Here is a 21,426-nt window from a genome sequence, read left to right as displayed (position 1 = left end):
ATGCACTTTTGCATTGAACTCTGCGAAATTTTATTGTTCTTTATTCTCTCCCATCCACTTTTATGTCTTCCAGTGGCGATGTGCTGGTCTAATTGTGATTTTTTCTCACATGTAACCTTAAAAGTTTTTATCGCAACGTTTAAAATATATTCAATTACATATTTCAAATTAATTAATGAGAATATACCACTTCTCCACAAGCGTTGCAGAATACTTCTTCTTTTTTCAAAGATTGCTCTGGAAAATTTTTAATCCATTCGGCATTTTGAATTCAATGTTTAAAATGCTTGGAAAAATTCAAAAGCACATATGAAGAGGGTGGGATGTATTTCATTCAATCACAAGCACCATCAGTGATAATTCTCAGAAGAGGTTGTCAAAGTAAAAGCGTCAAACAAGAAAAGGGATCAGGGCTAAATCCTTAGGTAACGGGATTTGAAGACTATAAATAGAAAGTCCAGAATATTGCAGATATATCTCATTTATCCCATGGAAAAATGTGATGACACTATACTCCGGGATATCATCCGTTCGTTTGTTGAACTCCGACTGGAATCCTGCAGACGTTTCGCCAAGATCTCAATTGGCATCTTCAATGCTCGCGCTCCGAAAACACTTCGAAGTTTAGCGCATTTGAATGAACAATTCCTGTACCACAAATTGGTAACCCGCATCACATCTGGAATTCCTCAAGGGGGTCCCATTTGGGACCATTGTTATTTTCACTGTTTATCGCAGATGTCAGTAAATGTTTTCTTTTTGCTAAATCAGCATCATACGCAGATGATCAGAAATCATACGCGCCCGTGAAAAGCCTTAACGACTGTCATAAGTTTCAAGAAGATCTTGATCGTTTTTATGAATACTGTGTAAAAAATCGTCTATTTTTAAATATTGATAAATGTTACTGTCTTAAGTTCAGCAGGCGGATAAATGATATAAACTTTGACTACACATTCAATGGTGTAAAAATAAAAAAAGTAGAGCAGATTAGGGATCTTGGAATAACTATAGATGTAAAATTAAGTTTTGATATCCACATTGAGAATATAGTAAAAAAAGCTTATAAAAATTTAGGTTTTATATTAAGATATTATCTTGGTTCGGGTTTAAAGGCCGTCGTCGATTGGAATTACTTCCTAACGTTTCGCTAGCACGAGTGGCGAGCTTCTTCAGAGGTCCTTCCATCTCCGATGTTGGACGTAGACTGACGATTTCTCCTGCGCAGGTTGTATTTATGCCGATTGGTGGTGGGCGGGGCTTGTTCCGCTTCGGTTGGTCTCGGGATATCGATCGGTACTGCTCGGGCGTTCCTAAGGATCGGGTTCCAGATTTGGTTGAGTCTAAGGGTCTTCTCCTTTCGGTTGAAATTGTGTGGGTGTTTTTGTATCTCAATGGCTTCCCTGACTAGTCTGTTGTGATAGCCGTTGACCGATGCTAGTAACTTACAGCTCTCAAAGTGTATCCTGTGTTCCCCGCTGCTCAGTGCGTGTTCAGCTACTGCAGACTTCTCTGTATGTCCTAGCCTGCAGCTTGCTTTATGCTCCTTAAGTCTCGGTCAACGGCTATCACAACAGACTAGTCAGGGAAGCCATTGAGATACAAAAACACCCACACAATTTCAACCGAAAGGAGAAGACCCTTAGACTCAACCAAATCTGGAACCCGATCCTTAGGAACGCCCGAGCAGTACCGATCGATATCCCGAGACCAACCGAAGCGGAACAAGCCCCGCCCACCACCAATCGGCATAAATACAACCTGCGCAGGAGAAATCGTCAGTCTACGTCCAACATCGGAGATGGAAGGACCTCTGAAGAAGCTCGCCACTCGTGCTAGCGAAACGTTAGGAAGTAATTCCAATCGACGACGGCCTTTAAACCCGAACCAAGATAATAGCTTATCAACGGGCCGCGAAAGCCTTAACCAATTTATTTATATTAAGAGTTAGCAAGGAATTTCAGGATCACAAATCGTGCACAAATCGCTTATTATTCTATACAATTCCTACGTTCGATCTCACCTTGACTATGGCGGTGTGATATGGAGTTCTCAGTATCATAAATATATAGACAGAATCGAGAGAATACAAAAAAAGTTTGTTTTCCATTTAAATTTTAGATTTAACCGTAACTTACTAACTCATTCGTATGAAGCTAGTCTTAATTTCTACCATAAACTGAAGTTATCTGTTAGAAGAATTATCTCCAGTGCTATATTTTTGCATAATATTATTAATAGTAGGATTGACTGTCCTTTACTGCTGGAAAAACTATCCTTCAATGCCAGAGTCGTTATAACAAGAACTCCTTCATTATTTTATGTGCCTAGATTTAATACAAACTTAGGTAACAATTCCCCAATATCTCTTTTACATAGACATTACAATAATTATTTTTCGCACATTGACATCTTTGCGTTATCACTTAATTCGTTTCGAAATCAAGCAATTAGGGTTTTTCTATAAATTTATTTTAATTTTTAATTTATTTTAATTTTTGATTTGTTTTCCTTATTTTTTCACATTTGTTTTTTGTAATTCACGCACTTAATATACAGTGTTAGTTTTGGTTTAGTTTGGTAAGTTTGATTGTTATTATTTTTTTCATTTATTTTTTTATCTTCTGCTTATCGTAGATATAGGTAGGTACTTACTTATAAGTTTTACTTTGTTAATTAAATAATGGTATAATTGTTAGTGTGTCCTTGTAAATTGTGAAGTTAGTTCTTCATGTTAGGGCACCTTTGTAATAAATAAATAAATAAATAAATTTATATACGTTACGTTCACAAATTAAATTAGCTATTTTAAATATATAATAATGGTTCTCAATTTACTCCGGGACATTACCCCTTTTCAAACTAGTGTTTTATAATTATTTAAATATCTCAAAAAGGAATGAACCCCTTATACCGCAAAATTAATTGGAAAAACCGTAGTGTTTTAACCCAACGTGGATAACTCAAAATCTTTCCAATTACCCCATCACTTATCCCTCTCGAAACAGAAGCAAGGAAATGTGTTATTTTTGGTTATAGTGATGCAGCAGACGTCTGGATATTTTACACTGTCAAGATAAGGCGAATGCGTTGGATCAGGGACGCACTACACCATCATCGATTGATCGTGGGTTTTAAACACGGAACATTTAAAAATAACCTCTTCTTCTGCCTTTTTTCTTAATCGCGGCGCAAAGTAAATAGAAACCGTCGACGGTTCGTCTTCATCCCTCCTAAATGAAAAATCTCTGGTTTTACGCGCCTGTTTACAGTCAGTTATTTTATCCCGTTACTTTTCCAAGGTCCTTCGGCTTTAAGTGCTTTCCGCGGGTCGGGTCGTTTTTCTTTTTTATATGGCGAAACTTGATGCCCCAAATGCGTAGACCGGGAGACGCACACTGCTTAACCACGACAACAAAATCTCATCTTACCGGCAGGACAATTTCAGGTTTTTTTTTGCTTCTAAAATTTTTTTATAGTTTTCGTTAATGCTAGTTTTACTGCTTTTAACACATCGTTGCTGTCTGCAATCCTGTGCTTCTCCTAACCTATACGCAATTAAAATAAAGAGGAGAATAATTTGACATGATACAATTGTTCTTCTTAACATCTCTTGGCCACGAGAACCGGAATCATTCGGCCAATTTGCGTATAATGAAATCAAACGTTTCATGACATTATGCAAAGTCGATAAAAAGGAAGGTTGCCGCTTTAAACGTGTTTCCGCAACGGAAAGTAAATAAATGAACATTTTTGGTTATTTTTGGCCTAATTCGACGTCACAACATTCGCATTTTCATTCCCGTAATGTGAGGAACGGTTCCTCAGGGACAAAGTTTACTCTGTCATAAAGTTGCCGCGCTAGGTGGCAACTTATAATTTATAGTGCCCGTTAAATTAACCTCCGACTCCAACGAAACGAGGGACAATACGATGTTTAGAGGTTAAAATGAGCAATTTTAGACAACGTCCAATTGAAAAGTTTTGGCCATTTGATCGACTCTAAGAGTTATGGAGATCCTTAACCTACTTTTCGTTAATGGCCATTGTCATCGACGTTATAGATAGGGCACGTTGCTGTTCAGCGAGATATTTGCCTTCTTCTTGTTAGTGGCCGACATAATAATAGTGCGTTCTTAGTATGAGCCAAGAAAAACATATATACCTAGAATGTGCGTTATTTATATTGCGCAGTTTTCTAGTATATGGGATTGGTTTTGCCACGGTCCTGCGAAGGTCTGAGGTTAAGCTACTGTAAAATACCTAAAACGTCAAAGTAATAAATGCACTATATTTTTGGTCGTATTATACTTATACAGTACAAGCTGCAATCTAGCTGTATCAGACTAACCAAAACTTTATATAAAACGTGTTTGACATAGTTTCGGTTAGTTAGAATCCTGAAAATTTATAGAGAATAGATTTGTAAATGCCGAATGCCATTTAAGCAGCAATTTTGGTTAAGAGTTGAAGATATTCAAATATTTACGTTTTGTTCTCAACATTTCGACTGTTCGAAGCAAGTTTGTCTTTTGCAAAAATAAAAGAAAATACGAACCCGATCATAGTACCATAACAATAAAAAGCTTCATATAAAATGTGACACATAACTTTTTAATTTGTTTAAAAAAATCCATCAGTGTATATTTTTTGAAATATCTCAAAAGCAAAAAAAAAAAGAAATGCGATAACAATGGCTTCAAAATTGCCAAGGAAATACCTTCATATCCCCCCAAGTTTCCAAATTTAAGTTCTTCCATGAACTGAATATCAGTTTTTAAATATATGTTTTTTTATTCTGGAAATTCTTTAAGCTTAACAAGTCGGTATTTTATTTTTCAATTATCCCTCATGCTTCCAATTTAATTGGATCTGAAAAAATAATCGCAAATCACATATATTACCTGCCTAAATTCACATGTGCTGGTTAAACCTTTTCATGATTCGGATCGGAACATGAAGATAAAATCCTTTTTTTAGTCCGCTATAAAAAATTTTACACTATAAGGTACAATTCACTACCGTCGTAGAGAAGATTGAGGTTACGACCATAGACAAACTGTTCTCGTTATATTGGTTTGTTGCTGTGAATTAGGGACGGCGGTAACGTGGATGTTATTTACGTGGTAAATAGTGTTGGTTGGTTGGTTGGTCAATTCGTTTTTTTTTTATTAAATTAAATTTTTGAAATTTTTATTTAGGTTGAAGGAATAACGCTTAGCGATATCATTTTACTGGCTCCCAATGACTTTCTCGGATAACTGATTGCCATATTGGTGACAGGTAGAGACTTGAGTCGCAGTTAAGAATGTTAGATTGCTTGTAGATTTTTATAGACTCTCGTATTTTTTGTTGGTAGAAGAATTGATTGCATTCGAGAACTTGAGTTTTATCGAATAAAATTTTATGTCCGGTTTCGTGATTGTGTTCGGCAACTGTTGATGAGTTTATTTGTCTTTCGTGTTCTTTGAGCCTAGTTGACATTTTTCGTCCGGTCTATCCAATGTATTCTTTGCCGCATATGCATGGAATGCTGTAAACTCCTGCCATCTCAAAAGGAATTTTGTCTTTGACGGAGCGAAGATTTTTGGACAAGTGGTTTTGTGGTTATATTTCTTTAGAACTTTTGATATGTGGTCAATGATGTTTTGAATATAAGGGAGAACAACAGTGGCAAGTGTGGCATTGCTTTCGGTTTTTTGTGATGGGACGCTTAATATTTTTAATGTGGAAATTATTAGAGAGAAGAGCAGAGGTATGGTGTTTTAATTCTGGGTTCAATAACTCGGGCTGAGATAGTTTTACGTGTTGATAACCGATGATTTTTGGGCCGCATGGTGATGTGACAATGTATTAAGGTATCGGTCGATGTGCGTAGGTTTTCTCTAAACACAGTAACCCAATGTTAGGTATGATGTTATGATTTGTTGTTAGTTACTATTTTAATGGTAAAACGTATGTTAGGGTGTATAGAGTTTAAATGTCTAAAAAAATCTACTAGGGATTCAATGAGGCCAAATAACAAAAGTATCATCAACGTAGCGTTTCCATAATTTTGGTTTTTGGTGGAAGGTGTCGAGAGCTTTCTTCTCAAAGGCTTCCATAAATATATTCGCGATGACTGCTGATAGTGGAGAACCCATAACTGTTCCCGACGTTTGTTCAAAAATTCGAGAGAACCATTTTTTAATAAATGTGAGAAGGTTTGGTTCCAGATTCTCGCATTTTAATATATCTGGAATGATGGTGAAAGTTTCAGGAATAGGAACTTTAGTAAGGGTGGATTGTACGTCGGAACTAACCAGAATATGTTGTGTATCTAATGCAATACTTTTTATTTGTTCAATGAAGTGAAAAGAAAACTGTCAGTTATCCCTGTAAAAGGAAGGTAGACATTTTGCTAGAGATTATATTGGAGAACCAATGGTGCTAAAGGGGAAAACCTGGTTTATGAATCTTTGGAAGGCCGCAGAGACCACGAACTTTAGAGTCATTAGGGGTGACAGATTTTTTCACGAAGTCTGATAGAGAATGCGTTCCATAGATGACGTAGGATCTTTTTTGACGATATGATCCTTCTGTAAGAATATCTTGAATCTTTTCCTGACATTCGTTTGTATTCATGACCACCGTAGCATTTCGGAGGGATTTAGGAGGTTTTGGTTAGTTTAGTTAGTTAGTTAGTTTAGTTTGATATGGCAGTTTGTTTAGGATAGACTCGACTTTTGAAATGATTTTCTCTTTTGGGATAATACGTGGGGCAAGGACGAAGTTGGAACCTTTTGAAAGAACTGATTTTTCCGTTTCCGAAAGTTCATGCGATGATACTTTTATCACAGTGTCTGGTAGTTGAGAAGAGTTTGATGCTTCCCCTAGTGTGGAAGTCAGTTTTTCAAATTTCTGAATGTGATTTTGGATAGAAGATTAACGAAGATAGCTTTGTTATGAACCATTTTTGAAAGGCTATCGAACTCGGATAGGGACAAGATGGAAGCAATTTCATGAGGCTGAGACAGAAGCGGATGTTTGAAGAAAATTGGGGATAACTTTATGGTCTCTACAACATAACAAGTTCAGTGTACAGAGAAATCTTACCATTTTCAGTCGGTGACCTTCCCAGTTTCTGTTTTTGCGCTTGATGCCCTTTTCAAAAAGGCTTGTTAATTTTTCGAAGGCAGTCGCTCTGTCGGCTTCCTCGGGGCTTGACTGAAACTCTGAAGAAGCCATTAGGATGATTGGCGAAACGTTAGCAAGTTAGACTCGACAAAAACCGACGCAGGAGGAATCACAAAGAAGGGTTTCTCGTTTTTGAAGTCAGTCAACGACGGGTGTTAAATCTCGATCGGCAGAAGTTCCGCCTTGCGTATACGAGGGGTATTGAATTCTTTGCCCCTTGGAATGGCTCCGGGCTTGTAGAATGAATGTCACCGTTGTAACATAGAACTTTTGAAGGTTGGCTCTAACATTATTTTCTAAATACTTAATAAAACATACCAAAGCAGCAACATGATTGCGGGGGGGACGTAACTCGGCCAATTTTTAGCGACACCGGCCCAGTTCGTATCGATCGGGTGACGTCGGATTCTGGCCCGGTCGACTCGAACGTAGCCGATCTACGTGGGGGCAACTACGTCGCCGGATCCTTCCCTCTCAGTTTCCGGAAGCTGGTGCGGCCGGGTCGGCTCGCGCGCGCGATCCCCCTCCTTTGTTCGTTTCGTGACGTCGATTTTTTCGAAATTTCCTGGTTTAATCAGTAGGTCGGCGAAGTTTAAGACTTTTAACGATTTTATTTCGCAATAAATTTCGATAGATTGTATGCCACAGTGCGACAAATAGATTTCTAAACGAAAACATTTATTAGAAATTTGTATAATAATAATAACGACCTACCGCAACTACTGCTTCCCTAGAGGTTTTCTTTCGGCTACGCATATAGAGAAATAAAACGATTTTTGTTGATTGTTATTATGTTTTTGCCAGTTGTAAATGAACTTGAAACCGAAAGCTCATTGAAAAACCAACGTGAGAAATACCGAACCTTTCGTTAGTGCGGGCGATAATACGTCACGCGTGCGTGACGTAACTGTCCTCTTTCGGTTCACCTTTTATAGGGTTATGGTCGCTCGAACGGTTCGAGATGACGAAATAGCGTCAGTGGCGTACATTTTTTCTGTTGCTGCACCTTGTTAAAGAGAGTTTTTAAGTAGAGCAATATAGTGTCTCAGGAAGATGTTATCGTTCTAGCGTCGCATTAATGATATCAATGCTAGATAAATTTAAGCCGAAAAGTCCATTAGCCGATAATGCAGAACAAGAGGGATTTTATTTATTTTATTTATTGCAACGTCTACTCTCCAGACTTAGCCCCCAGCGACTATTACGTCAAAAACTGACTTGGCGGTAAAAGATTTAAGAGCAACGAAGAAGTTATCGAAGCTGTAGATCAGTATAACCAAATCCAAATCACAACAGCGTTATGAGAAACCGATCACTGTAGATGGAGATATGTTGAGAAATAAAGCAAAAAAAAATCATGATCCCCTCGTACGCCTGCTGATTTCAGGTATAGTCTGTCTCAATCATCAATCGAAACAGTAGGGACGCACTCTCAAAATTTTGGTACTAATAAAATTTTGTATGTTTATTTAGGTGGGTATAATCTTATCAAATTACACTGAGAAAAAACAATAAATTCATAGTTAGCAGAATCTATACATAATTACATTTTTATACTAAATGTCTAAATCTAATTCTTTTTCACTATATAATAGGATTTATGTTGTTTGCTAAATGGACAGGTTTCTTTTAAAGCTTCTTGCTACTTTCGAAAAATCCACGAAATCGGGGACCCCCATTGGTACACAAATGATCGAAGTCGAAAAAAATATATTTTTTTCAATGTTCAATTAGAGTTTGGTCCCCTAGCGAAGCCTATTGAAATTGAGGGGGCCGGGGGGTTGGCAAGTATTAAAAAAAAAAAAACGCGTTTGCAAGGATCCAGAAAAAAATCATTTCTCGAAAGCTGTTGAAAGACGCAGAAGATTCGGCTCGAAAAACTTTTATTCCTGACAATTTTTCAAGAATGTACAGGGTGCGCCGCATATTCAAAAAAACTGAAAAATCGGTTCCCCTATTAAAGCAAATTTTCTATAACAAAAGGACTATATGTAAGATGTCAGTTCCTTTTACATGGCAATATAGCCCGCATAAATAGTAGATTTGGCAGATAAGTGGAAGTCCACACCCGTATTAAAGTCGGAGGCAATAAAGTAACGCAATGTATTTTTTAAAAATTTTAAGATTTTTTTTTTGTTTTTTTGGTTTCTGCAAAAAAAATATTTTCTCCAAAACTTTTAACCCTATCGGCAAAATTATTTAACCAGCAGATGCGGAAGATCCAGTACTATAACTTTTATTTTAAGCGTTTTTTCGATTATATACATGGTTTTTAAATTATGGACAAAAATGTAAAAGACCTTGAAAATTCTCCTTTTCCAGAGTAAATTAATAGCGGCAAAACAAAATTCGTAAAAAATATATCAAATTGGTTTAAACAGTATTCTGTGGGTAAATTATTGGCGCCTTTCATACAGGGCACGCGAGATAATTGAAAAAAATGTATTAAATCACAGTTACCTGTACAAATTTTGATATTTAAGAAAGTTGCCCGTAACTTTGAAGTTTCGCGAGACGTGCAAAACATTTTATACATCGATTACATCGATTTTGCGAGAGTTCGCGTATCGGCAACGAGATTGCGAAAGCAATCTTGTTACTTTCGAAAAATCGACGAAATCGAATTTTTCGAAAAAATACGCGCTTGGCAACGAAACTCATATCTCGGCAACGGTTGGTACTAAGGAACCCCCATTGGTACGCGAAAAAAATATATTTTTTTTCAATGTCCTCCGTTCTCTGTTCTCTGTCGACGTTCTATAAAAACGCGAATAAATTCTGTACGGTTTGAGTGAGGGAACTGAAGTTTTGCGCCTTTCAAACTAGCCACGAGACACATAGTTCATTTCAGGCATTTTTGCGATCATATACAGGGTTTTTTAATTATTAGCAAAAATCTCAAAGACCGTGAAAATTGTACTTTTTGGGAATAAATTATTAACCGCAAATCAAAATTCGTAAAAAATATGACTAATCGGGCCAAACATTGTTATAGGCCTTATCAAGAACTACAATTATTGTATTTACGGTTTCCGTCACATACGCTGTTCGAATATTTGAAAAAATCGAAATGAAAATTACCATTTCTCGCTCCCAATCTAGACGCGATGACGTCATTGTCTATTCCATGGCTTTAGGAAACAAGTATTCTCTTGAAAACCACTTATTCTATTGGGAAAAATTATATACCAGGAAACGTGGGGGGTCCATTTGTGTGTCGTTTATGGGCAAAAAAATCTAAAACATCCTAAAACTTTCCGTTTTTATGCGCAAAGTAAAAACGAATATTCAAATCTGCCACACTCAAGAAATATATCAGGAAAAACGAAATATACCGGGCCCACCCCCGCCATGTCATTCAAGTAAGAATGGCTTTACCCAATAACAAAAGGTGATAGCATCGTTAAAGTTTTATTGGCGAGGGTCGAAAGACAACGCCATGAAGATTGAGACAAACTATGAAGTTTTTGGTCGGGTCCCACCAGTTGTTCCAATATCAACAATTTTTCTAATCGTGCCTACACTTTTTCCTCGGAACGGTTAATTGTTATTTACAATTTAAATTTTACAAAGGTTGCGATAGAACGGGACGGAACAAACGCGCGATTTGCATGTTCTCCGTAGGTTTAACCGGTGCACACATCGTCATTACAAATATAGACTTATTAATCCGAAGCCAGGTTTCCCACACACGCACGGTTTTGCCGTTTCTTCTCGCGATCGTTTCCCGCGCATCCGAAACAAAAGACGGCAGTGCAGATGTAGTTTTCACGAAAAAAAAAAAAGAAAAACGTTTTCTCGTAATTGTCGTTCTAATTTGTAGGGTTGTGTTGTGTTTTTTTCACTGGGCGGCAAATCTGTTGGATACAGCGGACGTTGCGATAATTTAACCTCTAATTCCGCAAGTTTGGCCGTGGCAACTGCGATTAAGCGGAACTTATGTGAGGTAGCGCCACCTCTCGGATTTCCTAAGGACATTCCGGCATCTTATGTCGACACAGTTGACCCATGGATTTTTCGGTTTTATTTTTTCTATGCAGCATAAGAAAAAGCGCCTACACAGGTAAAAAAAATAAAGTACGCTTTTTGAGCTCTACAGGATACATCGTCAATAACGAATACCATGAATAATAATAATCATAATAATAATAATATGTCTTTATTTCTGTATATCCATACTTTCTACAAATAACCGTTTTCATTTACAAAATGAATGTATATATACCCATACACAGAAATGAGCGAAATCCAGATATGGATAACATCAGTATGTTAGCCACCTTGATCTATTTAACTCAACGGATTGAGAAACAACGGCGACAGCGATAGTGCAATAACAGAAAAAAAAATACTTCTTCGCACACTTATTAATGTATCCTATTTTGCTCACTTTTGTTAAAGATAGACTGTGCTGAATGCTAATACTGAATTCTTCGCTTGATTTTGAGTATTTTTTGTCATTAAGTAGCATACGAAATTTTCAGTGGCATTTGAGAAAACTGAACTTCTTTACACTTTTAAAAGGATCCATATTTATGTACAGGGTGGTCACAAATGATCAACAAAAAATGTTTTTCCTAATAAAAAACAAACTCTTTTTTGATGGAACAGCTTTTATTGATTTTGGGATTGAATTCAGCGTATAGGTTTAAAGATAACCGGCGCTCCAGCTTCCAGTCTCCAGATTTTGATGTATTCTTCTCGTGCAGCGATTCTTTCATGGTTTTTTACGTTTTTATTAGCCTCGATATAAAGCCGTCGTGCTTTTCGGAAAAAATGTAAAAGTGCATTTTACTCCGAAAATCCGGTTACTGCCAGGGCACAACGCGACACACTGTATATATAAAAATACTATAAATTAAATAGATACTTGGGGTCGAACACTTTTTATATTTTTTTCCCCAAGTGTCGTACTTATTGACATAACTTATCTTAAACGAACCACCCTGTATATTGTTGTATTCATAATAAAGATTTCACGGACCGTATAAAAACATGAAGTTGGTGATTTCTCGTCGTAGAGCTTAAAAATCGACAACTAGAGAGTGACCTTTACTTTAAACAAATTTAAAAACGTCCTTATCTTGGGACACACTGTATATTGGTAACGGTGATAAAAAAGGCCTGGAAAGAGGTTAAAATTTTCATCTAAATAATTTTCTGTGAGTTGGTTTTTTTTGTTAAACGACGTCAAACGTAGATAAAACGCGGTTCCGGACTATGTAAGAACCCGATAAAGGTACCCGCAGCATGGTTCTGCAGAAATTCGTGGCGACGAGATACTGGTATTCGAGACGGAATAAAAAACGGTGAGTTTACAACGGCCGTAATGGTTCCTCGCCGAAAACTTGGCCTCGGGAAGCGTTTGCCAAGAACAATGTTGTAAAACCTCGATTAGGTTCGCCGTTCGATGTAAATAATCCGCGTAGGTTGTTTTTTATTACGGCCGGGGATTGCTAATACGCGATTTAAAATAGAACGCCACCCAAAAGTCAGAAATAAAATAAATATGAACGTAATACTCGCCACTAACGTATATATAATGAAGATACCAGTCACCAAATTATCTACAATCACGAAAAGACGATGACAATCGGTCGAATTCTGAATTTATCTCGTCTAAGTCTGTTCTCTTCAAGCCTGAATTGTCATTCATTGATGACTAGTGGCTCCAATTCAGAGGTTGTCCATTTCTCATGAATCACCCTGTATATAATCCAGAGAGTGCCGCTAATCAAACTGTATAATTTTCTGTTTTTGAGAAATACTATTTTCGTATTTGAATCAATAAATCAATATTTTGGCAACGTGTTCAGTGCATGTCACTTTTTTTTTTCGACATGCGTTTTTTATGCGTAATGTTTATTATATTGTTGTTGATTTCGACTTGTCAACTTTTATTCGGGAGTTTCAGGAGACTACATTCTATTTTTTATAATTTTCTTGTTACTTTCGAAAATCGATGATATCGAATTTTTCGAAAGTATCTACGCTCGTATAAAAATTTTATATCTCCGTAACGGGATCGCCGATGGTATAAAAATAATCACCGTCGAAAAAAAAATTTTGTTTGTTTGTTTGTCTGTTGTTAGTTCTCGCCTTTTGGTTTTTTCTGAATAACCTTCGAACCGTTGGAGCTACACAATTAAAATTTGCCTTCCTTTTTAACCCTCCACGAGGCACATAAGCTTGTAAGAAATGGGTCTGATTCGACGCCGGTATCCATCTTTTTTTCGACTGTTTTTTGGACATTGCTATGAAACACGATAAGTGCCCGAAATTTGAAGCTATCGATTTCATATTTGGCACATATATGCAGCTTTGTCACGTGACGAACCTATAGAAAATGGGAAGGGGTGGGGGGTCGGGAAGTATTATAAACAACATAAAAAGCGCGTCTATAAAAAACTTTATTTTTCAGAAATCGTTTTCGAGACCAGAAAAATTCCTTGAATCAGAAGACGCAGAAGATACGGCTCCATAAACTTTTATTTTTGACAATTTTTCAATAATATACTGGGTGCGCCGCAAATTCAAAAAAAACTGAAAAACGGGTCCACCTATTATTGAAAATTGGTTATAACTGAAAGTCTTTTGATTCAGATCTCACCTTCTTTTATATTGCGATATAGCCCGCATAGACAGCAAAAACTTTTGTATTTAAGGTTTTCACCTATTGTACAGGGTGTTCCCGATATTCCGTGCTAAATGAGAAATGTGTTAAGTGTAAATTTGCAGATATCAACTTCAAATTTAGCAGAGAGTCCGTGTCCACATTTACACGGTAGAAGTATTTTTTTATAATTTTTGATTTTTTTTTAGTAATTTTAGCTAATAATAAAATAACAATATAAAATAAAACATAAAACTAACCAACCGTTTACGCAACAAGTGCAGTAAACGGCATTTGACCCACGAGTTTATTAATTAATAAACGATAAAATCGAAAAAATCATAATTTATCAAATAAAAAATAACAGATTATCGGGTTACTAAATTTCATATAAACACAGTTTTAAAGTGTTGTGTTTTTGATTGATCATTAAGTAGTTTGTTTGAAGAAAAAGACTGTGATTGGAAGAAAAATAAAAAATAAATAAATAAAAAAAAGATCGTATAGGCAAGAAAAAGCAGGTCCTAACTTTCAATTTTCTTTTTTTGTATTGACTGTTTTGGCAAGATATTATTATAAAAACTGTAAAAACCACTAAAGTTCATGCCAGAGGTATTTAAAATTTCTGTGGGAAACTTAAATTATAAATGTCACTTTACTTATCTACTAGCCCACTAGATTTTAATTGTAGCTTACAGCACATAGTATTTAAATTGTCTGAGATATTGCATAACATTTTTCTGTGTATTAGTTTTGGGGTACATTTTTGAAACGACCCGAATACATTCACTGAAATGACCGTCAGAACTGACAAACGTCAAAATTCAAACCGTGCGTTAAAATCTCCGAAAACATCCGATTGCTCCCCGGAAAGGTCCGAAGTGACTCGGATCCGTGAGAAACGAAACTGACGTGGTAAAGTGACGCTTTGCACAGACAGGAGTAGAAAAAAAATAATACATGTTTTGAGTTCGACGCATGTTTTGGTGTAAAATCTATTTAGTAACTTAAAAAAATAAATGCCTAACAAGGCGAGAATATCTTAAACACCTTTTTAATGACCTCTTTTATCTGTTAAAAACCATTGAAATGCCGGAGCAACCTCTAACCACTCTCCTTTTAGATATAGAGCAAAAAGCGTCCAACAAAAGAAAAATGTATTGAAAAATTATTTTTGGAACATAAATCATGCGATTTTGCCGGAACTTTGGCGGCAAAACGAAGGGAAATGCGACGAAAATGGAAACAAACTCAAAAATAACGACACTCGAGAGAATGATCGATGGCCGCCGGGAGGGATGCCCCACTTCTTGCGACGTATAATTTATTAGTTTGCCCGGGTCCTTCTTTCTTTAATCCGGACCGTTCCGGAGTAATTATCTAATCTAATCGGTATCCCGTCGGTTTAGATTAGCTTCTAATCAGCGGCGTTCCCTTAATGGTGGCAAGCGCGGGTTTCCAGCTGCGGTTTTTATTGAGTTTGGCCAGAACTCCAATAATTGAACGACTGCCGACGGAAATTCGCGCCCCCCGTTCGCCATTTTGAACTCCAAATTGTCCAGGTTTTTCTTGGACGAGCGGGTTATTAGTAATTCTTGAAACATGTACATAAATATTAAATATAATAATAATAAAGTATCAGTCACTTAAAGAATCGACACTATCGCTACTGACGTCACCTAGTTCAATGATCAACTCGGCCACTAATCGTTCTCGATAAGTATTTTCTTCTTTTATTACTTGTTTTTCACAGTTAGATCAACTTTGTACTGATATTTTAGCTACCTCATGCCGAATTACGTTTATGGTACTATCACTAAATTTTGTTGCAGTGCTATTTCTTCTTATATGCGCTTTCAACTGGGACCAAATCATCTCAATCGGGTTGAATATACAATGATACGGGGGTAATCTCAAGATTTCATGAACGTTTTGTTTTTTTTGATGCAGTTCTTCTAGGGTTTAAACACTATGGGTGTTGCGCTTTTAAAACTCGCCAAGTACCAGCATCTTCTCTCATTTTCCTCTTGACTATCCCATTTGCAACAATTTTTCTTACAGTTGACTTCGGAACTTTGATCATGTCACTTGAATTTCTTATAATATTGTAAACATTCGAAACGATTTGTTTATCATCCGAAGACAAATGGATCCGTTTTTTTTATTTGCTGAGGTAGTTAGTGTTCTAAATTATCATTTCATGCTTCATTCCACGGTCTCCATATTTTTAAGTGTTAAAAAACACTAACCTTCAAAAAAGTAAGATTCTAATGAATATTTATCTGTGTTCTTATGGCGTAGCTTTATCTATCGCTAATATGATCTACAGCAGTGGTCGCCAACCTCTTCAATGTGTTGAGCCACTTTGTTAATTTTGGAATAAACAGTGGAATTGTTTATGTTTAATATTATGAATATTTTGAAGTTTTTCTATTTTTGCAGTTTGTATTTTTAAAATTAAAATTGTTGTGAGAGCTACCAAAATTGCATCTATAATCTTAAATAAAGACTGTTTTGTTTACAAAATCAAAGAACCACGTAGAAGACACAAAAATACAAGAAGAAGAATGTTATTCGACAGACACATTGACTATATTTTTGGTCGTATTATACCTTTCACCAATATGAGAATCAAACAATCAGGCTATTTTCTAATCGAATGTCAATAATTAAGGAGACGCTTTTTGGGTCCATTTTAAAAAGAAAACATCATATGAAGATATATGCTATACTTCTTCATTTTGCAGACTGGTAAATTTTCATTAAAGTGGGATTACGGACATTAAAAATATATTTTATTTTTGAAAACTTTACCACCCGTATCTCGAAGACGTTTCTTCTTCAAATAGACCCAAAAATAGCCACCTTAATTATTAAAATTCGATTACAAAACACCCTGTAACTTAAGCTCTGAAGAAACCAACAGAAGTTTCGTAAATGTAAAGATATGTATTCTAGTCGGGAGTTCCGCCGCCAGGCGTGTGCGTGTCTATAAATTCCAATGGATGCCTAGATAATCACATTTAGTGTTTCGTGACTAATTCTTTATGATACCCAGCCCTTAAATTTTTGGCGAATATATTAGTCCTACTTTGAAAAGTTGGGAGGGTAACTATTCTTATGATCTCATTGTGGGTTTATCAAATTGTGACTCAAAGTCCATTTACCACACTTGTTCCATACTATACTGTTAAACTATACAATGTGTCTCAAAAACACCTAATTTTTAAAGTTTGTTTTTTCTGAAAGCTCTTATAAAAATCTACAACTTTTTTTTATATACAATTTTGTGTTTCTTAACCGGATTTGCATTGCCTAAAGTTGAACGAATTTATACGATGTATATAGTTATTTATTTATATAATGATCATTGTAAAAATTGCTTAAAGTTGCGTTTGTTATTTTGATGGTTTTTGCAAAATCTTTCAGAAAAAAAAAACGAGATTTTTCAATTAAAAACAATTCAACAATATTCGTTTATTTTGAACACCCTGTGAAAAAATTAAAGCATTGGAAAAATTACATTACATTACAATTCCATTTAGAAAAACCTATGTTTGAATTCGTCACTCTTTTTTGTACCACCCTAATAATATTCACAATATTTGTATATACTAATTCCTCATAATTTTCGAAACTAATGGGATAATAGACTTCTTAATGAATGTTTTCTGTGTGGTCTGTGATCTACAGTGTATCTGGCACATGACATAGAAATCATTTCGTTTCTAGCAGAGTTAAGTTGATTACTTAGTTCTCTACTAATACATTTTTTGTTTCGTTGCCTGCTAGAGAGAATTGTTCATCGATTTAACTTGTAGTCCTTTTCCTGCTCCATAATGTCTTCGGTTTCCTAAATTTCTCAACTACTCTAGAAACGTTTTTATGGTCGGCATTAAGTTTCAGCTATAAACTCCTCCTTAATCTTTGCCTTTTCTCATCGGAGATTGCCGATAACCGTGCTTGAACGTTCAAACGCCACGGGGTTTGTTTGTAGCTACATTAAATATCTCAATTGCTCGAAAAGAGTAGTGAAGAAGTAAAATAGTAAAGAAGAAAAGAAGATCTTAGATCGCGCTCCGTCTTATGGACAACTAACTAATAAAAAAATCTTTGGCGTAATCTGTCGGATTAAGAAAAGCGATTTTATTTCTTGCAGTAGCGTCGTAGTCGGGGCGTCACTGAGTTGCCTCGCCTCCGGATACGATTCCGATGGGGTCGTGTCAGCGGCCATGCCGCCCACCGCAGCCATGAGACTCGAAAGTCCGCCACCCAATTCGACGACGGTCATCAGCGAGAACAACAACGGCCTCTTGGGACCCGAACTGGAGCTGCTCGCCAAGCTGGAGGAGGCGAACCGCTTGATCGAGTCGGACGCCAAGTCCCTCAACTCGTTGAGCGGCGCGTCGGGACACTCGAGAAAGAGCTCGGACACGAGCCAGATATCTCTCACATCGGGTAAGACGATCTGTTCCTCACAAAGTCATTTAAAAGGATTGCTAGGAGCAGACCATTTGTCGTGTCTTCTGAGGAACTGTCATTTCCTCTTAATAATAATGCAAATAATATAATAACAACCGTGAAAGGGCGCGCATGTATTGGGGAAGGACGATTCTTACCGACCGCACAATCCCAAATAATATACCAGATATTGTACTTACCTTGAAGGAGAAAAAAATAAGCTGCCCAACAACAGAAGAATATGTAGACAGTGGAGAAAGTAGTGGTGGCTGTTTTTACATGCAATTTCCCATAAGAAAATTTAACGTTCATATTGGCGAAAATTGGTTCGCTCAAGGTCATTCGATCCACCACAACTCTTGGCAACAACCGACCAACAATCACCCTCTCCCTCAAGAAAAAAAAAAGAGTCACGTGACTACATGTATTGAGCGGTTACGAGAGGGCTTTATGAAAAGTATAAGTCCTAACACAGAACCTCGCGGGAAACCAATTTTTATATTGGGCTTGTTACTTGTGTTACTTTCACAATCTGATACCTATCTGATACACTGATACCATAATGGGTCCATGTCTATAATTGACAATATTTTTACTAATATTGACTTGACTTTCTTTCAGTCAGAAATTATTCCCTGTGCTTTTTCTGATCATTTCTGTATCTATATCTATACCTTTTTGCAACATTCCTCCATATTTTTTCTACAAACGTTGTTTTAAAACTGAAAGTAACATAAATAAATTTCAGGTTGAAGTATCTAGGGTGGACTGGCAGTTTTTGTTTGACGGTGTTGGTACAGCTGAAGAGAAATTTGACTGATTCTATAACAAAATTTCAGGAATTGTTTCACTCGTCTTTTCCATATCAAAGATACATCCATAGGGCCAACAGGGCCTAAAAAGGGTGGCTTTCCGTTGAAATTAGGGAACGGGGTCAGTTACTTAGAGGCTTGCACAAATATTTTAAATATACCAAAGTAATGAAATTTTAACCAAATATAGAATTATAAAAAAGTACCATGAAAAACAACTTCAGAATGTTAAAAAAAGTTTTTACAATAAACTTCTTACAACCTCTGTTAACAAATCTCAAAATCTCTAAAAAGTTTCCAGATTACTTCATTGATGATGAAGGTATCGAGTATGTCAATTTACACGCCACCTCTGAAAATTTTAACAACTTTTTTGCGGATTCCGCGAGAGAAATAATAAACAATATAAAAACAACACAAACAACTAATAAAAAATCTTCAAGTCGAAGTCTATTCTTACCACCTTTCACGGGTGTTGACCTTCGATTATTTCGTCAGTGACAAAACAAGATTCAGTTGGGCACGATGAAATACCCTGTTCATTAATAAAACGTGTTACAGATTTTATAGTTAAACCTCTTACTTTATTGATTAATCTGTCCTTTTCAGAAGGTGTATATCCCTCAGCCTTAAAACACCCCATTGTTGTCCCTATACACAAGAAGAACAATACCCATTTAATTTCCAATTACCGTGGAATATCACTTCTATCGGTTTTTTCCAAAATATTCGAAAAGTGTTTTTACGTGCGGCTCGATGCAATTCTAAAGAAGGAGCAATTTTTCTCGAATTCCCAGTTTGGTTTTCGCGATGGATTATCTACTTAAGACTGTTCAGTTTCCTTATATAATCAACTAGTCTAGAAGCTGGATCAGAATAATAAAACATTGTGTATGTTTTTTGACTTCAAGCGAGCTTTTGATGTGCTTGATATCAATTTGTTGTTGAATATGTTAAATAATTACGGGGAAATAGTTACGCCCGGATTGAGTCCTTTTTGAAAGGTCGTGGCCAAAGAGTTGTGCTTAGAAGTGATACTTCTGTGATTAGATCCTCATCTAAAGAACTCACCAGCGGTGTCCCACAGGAAAGCATACTGGGACCTTTATTATTTATAATATTTATTAATGATATATCTGATTCTTTCCCAGACAATCATGTTTCCTTATATGCAGTCTTATATGAGTCTGGAAAATCTCACGTCCTTGGCCACTAGGGCAGTAAGTGGTATGACCCGATATTGTGAGCGTAACGGTATTTATTTGAACGGGACAAAGACTGAGATGATGTTGTGTTTGCAGGATTAATCGATTAATCAGACTAACGTTGTCAAGTATTTGGGTTTGTTCATAGACAGTAATTTGTCCTGGACAGACCAAATTGACTACGTATTAAACAAACTATTATATGCTGGGGAAACTCTTCCAGAGCTAGTGAAGTTTTTGTCCAACAAAAACGTATTGTTCGAACAATGTTGGGGAAGTCTCGTGGTCACTCTGTTCCCAAAATTAAATATTTTAACGTTTCCCTCTCTCTTCATATTAAATAGCATAATTTACATAAAGAGTAATCTATCTGATTATTGCATGGCCAGAATTCATTCATTATTATTATTATTATCATTATTATTACTATTATTTTCACTATGCAGAGACAGAAAAGTCTTATTGAGTTGGGTATGGGTATAGGTATGATGAATTCTTTCTCGAAGTAAAGCGAAACTAGATTTTGGAAGGAGGATTCGAATTACAAGTTACACCTGATTCTACGCCGCACCGCGTTGTTAACAAATATTTGGCTTATCTTTATTTTGAAGCGATAAGCGTTCAGTATTCAGTCGGTTAATAATCACTCAATAGTGCGGTGAGTGCGAGATGAAAAATTTTGCTTTAAATAGGAACGACTTATTGGATATCTTCATGTTGCTGAGTAAGTTCTGTCGTATCGACGATGTCCCGTTTACAACCATCAATCTCAGTTGGCTAGGCTCTCATTACCATCCGTCACCTTTTCATGTATTTGTGTGTCGCATTGATCGATGACGTCACACGCTCCAAATCGTGTTGTTAATTTTTAATTTAACCTTTACCTCTATTAATACAAGCTCTCTATGTTTGACCCCTTTTAAGCTGGCAGCCTGCAAAATTATACTGCAATATAATAAAAATAATAATAATAATAATAATAAACGTGTGATTCGGCGACTTTTTTGCTTAAAATTTTTAATATTTAAAACTAGACTTTTCAATTGTTTTTATGAATGTTCATCTAATTTAAGGCAAAAAGAAATGCCTGAAAGGATTTTTACTGCAATTTTGAAGAGCGCCAATGACTAGAAAAAGAATTCGCCCTGTTTCATCAACT

General features: G+C 36.2%; 2 protein-coding genes across 7 annotated transcripts in view; one reads left to right on the top strand and one right to left on the bottom strand.

The window, feature by feature from the left end:
• The window catches only part of LOC132697773 (ecotropic viral integration site 5 ortholog), a 49,364-nt gene that overhangs the window by 10,215 nt on the left and 17,723 nt on the right, over positions 1-21,426 (top strand). Inside the window, exons 1-2 of one of the 6 annotated variants that reach the window (XM_060663405.1) lie at positions 11,530-12,485; positions 17,949-18,247. In XM_060663405.1, coding sequence (XP_060519388.1) covers positions 12,427-12,485; positions 17,949-18,247 — 358 coding nt within the window. In that variant the 5' untranslated portion in view covers positions 11,530-12,426. Of the gene's footprint in view, positions 1-11,529; positions 12,486-17,948; positions 18,248-21,426 lie in introns of those variants that run through there. The other 5 variants (XM_060663401.1, XM_060663403.1, XM_060663406.1 and 2 more) reach the window with 5 other exon arrangements.
• The window catches only part of LOC132697777 (alpha-crystallin A chain-like), a 43,104-nt gene continuing 41,599 nt past the window's right edge, over positions 19,922-21,426 (bottom strand). The window contains exon 2 of the mRNA XM_060663411.1: positions 19,922-21,199. The gene's annotated coding sequence lies outside the window, so the exon portion shown is untranslated. The remainder of the gene's footprint in view (positions 21,200-21,426) is intronic.

This window comes from Cylas formicarius, unplaced genomic scaffold (genome assembly GCF_029955315.1).
Source record: "Cylas formicarius isolate icCylForm1 unplaced genomic scaffold, icCylForm1.1 PGA_scaffold_2__14_contigs__length_35257938, whole genome shotgun sequence".
Lineage (NCBI taxonomy): Eukaryota > Metazoa > Arthropoda > Insecta > Coleoptera > Brentidae > Cylas > Cylas formicarius.
The sequence above is the reverse complement of the archived record's forward strand: the minus strand, read 5'-3'. Positions and strand labels throughout refer to the sequence as shown.